Source organism: Papilio polytes, unplaced genomic scaffold (assembly GCF_000836215.1).
Source record: "Papilio polytes unplaced genomic scaffold, Ppol_1.0 DF821289.1, whole genome shotgun sequence".
NCBI lineage: Eukaryota > Metazoa > Arthropoda > Insecta > Lepidoptera > Papilionidae > Papilio > Papilio polytes.
In genome coordinates this window covers 3,082,361-3,088,539 of record NW_013527915.1, presented here as the reverse complement: position 1 = coordinate 3,088,539, position 6,179 = coordinate 3,082,361, and the positions used below count along the sequence as shown (strand labels likewise).

At 32.1% G+C, this 6,179-nt stretch overlaps 1 protein-coding gene across 1 annotated transcript in view; it reads right to left on the bottom strand.

Moving 5' to 3' along the window:
• Positions 1 to 512: 512 nt before the first annotated feature.
• LOC106109106 (integrin alpha-PS4-like) overlaps positions 513 to 6,179 on the bottom strand; it is a 12,597-nt gene continuing 6,930 nt past the window's right edge. The window contains exons 15-24 of the mRNA XM_013290509.1: positions 5,554 to 5,690; positions 4,873 to 5,078; positions 4,293 to 4,488; positions 3,423 to 3,586; positions 2,601 to 2,673; positions 2,415 to 2,504; positions 1,916 to 2,042; positions 1,408 to 1,477; positions 757 to 871; positions 513 to 602 (exon numbers count right to left, since the gene is read on the bottom strand). Of these exons, the coding sequence (XP_013145963.1) occupies positions 513 to 602; positions 757 to 871; positions 1,408 to 1,477; positions 1,916 to 2,042; positions 2,415 to 2,504; positions 2,601 to 2,673; positions 3,423 to 3,586; positions 4,293 to 4,488; positions 4,873 to 5,078; positions 5,554 to 5,690 (1,268 nt within the window). The remainder of the gene's footprint in view (positions 603 to 756; positions 872 to 1,407; positions 1,478 to 1,915; positions 2,043 to 2,414; positions 2,505 to 2,600; positions 2,674 to 3,422; positions 3,587 to 4,292; positions 4,489 to 4,872; positions 5,079 to 5,553; positions 5,691 to 6,179) is intronic.

The following is a 6,179-nucleotide window of genomic DNA, read 5'->3' as shown; positions in this document are numbered from 1 at the left end:
TAAAGAGGAAAGATTTATATGTTATATAAATAACTTAAAAAGTACTGGGCAAATTGAAAAATTTTTTTACCATTAAAAAGCTACGTTATCAATGAGCAACATAGGCTACATCTTTATATTTTTAAGGGGACGAAGTCGCGAGCAACAGCTAGTTAGAACTGAAAGACTACCTTCTTATAGTGTCTCTTCAATGCTGAAGGTTGACCGATATCTATGAATTATTTTCGATTAATTGTGGAACGAAACAAATCCTTGGAAGTTTCCACTCTCTTATCTTATTTGGTAGCGGTTAAGAAAATGTTAATAGGAATTATTAAGGATTAGCTTTCGCCCGCGACTCCGTCCGCGTGTTATTAAAAAAAAACAAAAGTAAGTAGCCTATGTTTTTCCAGACTGTCTTCTACAACTATGACAAATTTGATCAAGATTCGCTCATTTCAGGCTACAAACTAACAAACATCCATACATCTATACTTTTGCATTTATATTAGTAAGATTTGAGATTTTTTAATTTAAATAAAAAATGTTACCATGCTCTGCCTTCTGACGTCCTTCTTCAGATCTCGCAATTTTTCTTTATTCTTTCGTTGCAAAAAACCGCACTGAAAAAATACTCATTTCGTACTTTGGTAGTGAACAATAAAATTGTTGCATTGAGTAATATGTTAAAACATTACTTATTGTACTTGAAAAGTATTCTAAAGTTTTATTAGTACAAGCTAATCACATATAGTTAAAAATTATAAACATACTTACTTCGTAAAATATAATTATTAGAATAACTAAGACGAGAATGGCAACGACGCCGGCGACCAGGTATATCCAGAGAGAAATGTGGGGCATTTCTACTATCACCAGCGTACTCAGTGCACTGAAATCATGTTTTACTCACTCGAATTAATATTATTAATAACATAAATGTGAAGGTTTAGATGGATGGATGTTTGTTAGAGTTTGTAGCGTAAACTGCTGAACGGATTTAGATGCTTCCATAAGAACTCGATCGAAGTATTATTTGTAACTACCTTTCGCCCGCGACTCCGTCCGCGTGGGCTTAAAAAAACAAAAGTGAGTAGCATATATGTTGTGACAGACTATCCTCTACATCTATGCCAAATTTCATCGATATCCTTACAGCAGTGTAGGCTACAAACTCTAACAAACATCCATTCATCGAAACTTTCTCAATTTTAATATTAGTAAGAAGTAAGGTTGTTATCAAATTCCTTTAACTTCTTAAGAAAGTTAACTATTTTATTGGTATCATTTTGTTATTCTCAATCTCTAGTTATTATTAAGTTCTTAAGTTAGTATTAAGTCCGTTAAGTAAACGGAAATGTTAACTGAAGTTGTTCATAAACCTTGTGTTTTGTTTGCTATGACTTTCAAATATTCATGTTAACTTACCTAACGGTTTTAATTACTTCATTTTCAATTAAATTGAGCTGCGTCATAATGCTGATGTTTTTAAGTTCCTCTGAAAAAACACCCAAAGATATATTTATAAACAAGTCATATAACAATCTATACGTATACTAATATTATGAAGAGGAAAGATTTGTATTTTTGTACGTATTGAAATAACTCAAAAACTACTGAGCCAATTTCAAAAATTTACCATTAAAATGCTATTTTATCAGTGTGTAATATAGGCTATATTTTTTAATTTCACGCGGACATAGTCACGAGCAACAGCTAGTAGGTAATAAAGTAACATTTTGTTACAAAGATTTTAATAGAAAAAGTTGAAATGAATATAAAAGAAAATGCAACGTTTTCAATTTTACTTTAAAAAACATTTTTTTTCTAACTTTCAGAAACTTCCAATAAAAAAAAACCTTTGTAAAACTATTGAAATAACACCAAGTCTACAAAATTATAATATAATTAACATAACTATAAATTTTTTTCTTACCATTTGGTATTGGTGGTATTCTCAAATTGACCATTATGTATATTTTTTGGTTTTTCGTAATTTTGTCGATCGCACAACGTGATTGTAAATCAGGGTAACATGTCACATTGCGTTTGTCAGTGTAAATCTAATAACGGAAATAAATTGAATTGTCAGCCAAAAATGTTTAAACAAAATAATATACTACATAGAAAATAATAATGATTAGGAGCGTCGGTGGCTCAGGGTGTAAACACTTGATTTGTAAACAGGTCCTAGGTTCGAATCCCGTCATGTACCAACGTGATTTTCTAATTCTATATGTACACAATTAACCGACACTCTTATGTTGAAGGAAAACATCGTGATGCCTACACATATCGGTAAAGAAATTCAAAGATATGTGTGAAGTCAACACGCAGTGGGACAGCGTGGTTGACTAAGGCCTAGTCACCCCTAACTTAAGGTAGGCTCCGAGCCCCTCAGTAGGAGAGTTTAAGATACAAAAAACAATACTTACTATTATTGGTTTCTTGATTTCCGCATATTTACTGTCTAGTATTATTTCACTTTTCATATTTAACCAGTTTGTAGAACCTTTGTTTGTAATCTATCGAATTAAAAAATACAATAACTTGGTTATTTTTTGCAATAAACTAAATAAATAAGGGTTTAACCTACACCTAGTGGTAGTATTTGTACATACCGTGTAAAAATGACTGATTTCTGTATCCAAATTAACTTGTGAAATATTAACAATATCGCCTGGTATTGCTTCACTGAAAATGACACAAGAATGTCAAATATTTTTATTAATATCTCTTCGTTTGCACTCATTATCTAATTATTTGTAGGAAAAGGCGGAATTTGTCTCGGTGCAATGAACAAGACAATTTTTCCCGAAGTGAAACACCGCGGAACTCCGCGACTGTACCAACATACACTGATATTTGTCAGATAAAAGAATTATTAGAAGTCTAATTTCTTTTCCTTTTCATTGATATTACCAAAACTAGTTACTAAAGAAGCTATATATAGTGTGTCTAAATAATTTAGATTAGTTTGACAGTTCATTTCAAATTTAGTAGGGATGGGTTGTATAATCAGTCAGGAATTTTATCGATTTTCGTTCGTAATCGAATTGGATTTCGCTATTATTTCTGTCATCGCTAAATTCTCTACACTATAATCAATACTAGAATTGTCCTCTAAATAAGTATATAAGAAATTAATAATTTTAGAAGAGTTTGATAATTATTTAAACCGAATATCGATAGTTCAAAATTGTTCGCTATGCGTGTTTGTTACGTCACTACGATACCTGTCTATTAAGTATGGCATTTGCCTTCATACAAATTGAATTCGATACTTCATATGCGTCATTTATCAAACTAACCTATCTTATTTAGACACACTTTAATATAAATGAAGTTGAAAATTAAATGAGAAACGCTTTAATAACACTTCTGGCAGTTTGTATAAAATACGTGACCTTTAACTATTGTTTTAAAACAAGCATTTTCTTTACCTTGTCAAAATTAAATTTGTAAGATCATTTTGTAATTCAATAACCAATTCCTCTGTTATTTTATCAGTTTCGTTTTCGCAGTGGTTGTACGTGTTTATAGTGATGTTAATGCGTTTATCTCGATTTGTCAAGTATTTCGTTTCGAGAATAATTTTTTGAACATTCTGAAAAAAATACACAGTGTCTTTTATTATTACCACGTTTTTACATTAGTTTATCATCGGAGTTTTATTTCGATTTTTTGATGTAAAGAATTTTCAAGTCTACCATCTGCTCTTTTCTTTGCACAGGTTGTACAGAATGGAGTCGTATAATTCAATCATGATATCATCTTTCATAAAATTACATTTCTTTAATAATATTCGAGTATTTCCAAGAAAATACCTGTGTCGTTATTTTAACTTGACCTTTCTATTGTTACAAGAAGCGAGAGTACTTGAGAGTATGAATAGAGCTTTTTCAGTCACCTTTTTGTATAAGTAATATTTTAGTTTTCGTACAAAGTCGACAACGGTTGACTTTTAGATTTGCAATCAAGAGGTTAACACGTTTATTCAATTAATTTGTAAAAGTTGACTCTAACAAAACTGTTAGGTAAATAACTTATAAATAGAATTGGTAAGACAATACTAAAATACAATGAAATATCTCCTTTCGTATGTCGTTTTGTGTACTTTTGATACATCATACTTATATTATAAATGCGAAAATTTAAATGGATGGATGTTTGTTAGTTTATAGCCTAAACAGCTGAACGGATTTCGATCAAATTTGGTATAGATGTAGAGGATAGTCTAGAATAACACAGACTTGTTTTTTTTCCATGCGGACGGAGTCGCGGACGAAAACTAGTCAACCATAAAAAATTACCCAAGTCTCGTTTTGCTTGATCGGAGTCATAGGCTCGCAGATTAAGGTATGTTGTTGTCGCGTGCAGGCGGGGGCGAGCAGCACGCGCGCGGCGTCGACGTGAACGCGCAAACACGCATTATACGCAGTCTCTCCCGAGTTGCTCATACTCAAACTGATACTTTCCGTGTCCGTGGAACCCACTGTATAAGGCGACCTAAAGATTGTGATGAATTGAGATAACGTTAAAATCGCGCACGCCTTGGATAAAACTATCGCACAACTGTTTAGTTTCGTTTAGATTACTATGTGCAACTAAATCGTTGGATTGGCTGCGAAACAATCGACAGTCGCACAATAGTTGTGCGATAATTAAGTCAAAAGTGTGCTCCTGCTCTTAGAGTAAAGATATTTTTAAAGTGGCAAGGATCATACTCGGTTGACTATAAAAGTTTGTTAGATTCTGTATACAGAAAAGACGGCAAATACAAGATGAACGAATAGATTAGTAGTGTAAATGAAGGCCTCAAATATTGGCTATTTTTAGGAAATCTGAACAAGGAGGTAATTCACTGATTGTTAAAACATAAGTGATACTTACGTGAATGTGGTAGAAGCTAAGGTTGTGATATTTGGTACACAGTAAGAGAAGTTGCAATCGGAGACGCGACGCGTGTCGCGCGCGAAGAGGAGGCTGTGCGCGGCGACCACAGCGCGGTTCGCGTCGAAACTCTCAGACCGAGTCGGATCATTTGCCAGTTCAGCTTTAATCGACATTTGTATTGGATACAGCTCAGTATTTTTGTCCTGAATTAAAATAACAATATATTTAATTACTAAATGTATATCTATATCTATACTAATATGTAAAGAGGTAAGATTTGTATTTTTGTATAAATTGGAATAACTAAAAAACTATTGGTTCGATTACAAATATTCTTTCAACCTTAAAAAGCTAAGTTATCAGTGTGTAAACATAGGCTATATAATATGTAGCTTTTTAATCTCACGCGGGTAAAGTCAAGATAATATTATGAAGAGAAAATCCTATTGGGCCGATTTCAAAAATTCTTTCACCGTTAGAAACATCGTTAGTTATCTGTGAGTAACATAGGCTATATTTTTTAGTATATTTAATTTCAGGCAAGCAACAGCTAGAGCTAAAAAAAATTAAACAGGTGAAAAAAGTTTACTACGAAAATTAGTAGTACTTTGCCTTAATAGTATAAATGGATTTAGTTTATTTTTAGTTTCTCTTTAGAGCTATGTTACTAATACTTACTAAAGGAGTTAACACTTGTATATCTCTACAATATACACTTATGTTTCTGTTTAAATTCTCTACATAGGATATATCTCTATTTTCACTTCCGTTAAATTTGGCGCTTGGATGCATCATGTTTACGGTAACCAAGATATCTGAAACACCAAGAAAACATCTTCGATTCTTTAAATAACATTTTAAAATAAAAAAAAATATTAGTGGATTTTTATTAATTTACTAATATTTATGTACTTTAACCATTCCAACTAAGCTTTAGGCTTGTGCTAGGCTATGGTTCACAATAGTCCAAATGTCGGAATTCGAACCCTCGACTGCAAGATCGGTAGTCCGTGCCACAATCTATTAGGCTAATGGCGCTATAATGAACAAAAAGGTTGAAAATGTTGTTTATTCTTAAGTAAGTCCGAAGATAATGTCAAATCTATAAACAGCTATCTGTTTGACTTGACTCTTGACTTAATCTGTTTATTAAAACAGCGTTAAAAATGTAATCAAACGAAATTACTAAAAATTAAACACCGATAAGACTTTGTTTTGTAATTTCATTTTTTACTCTACTTTTCCTTGTTTTATAAGGTTTAGATCAAACGAGCCGTTTTTTTTTTTATATGAGTAGAGGGCAA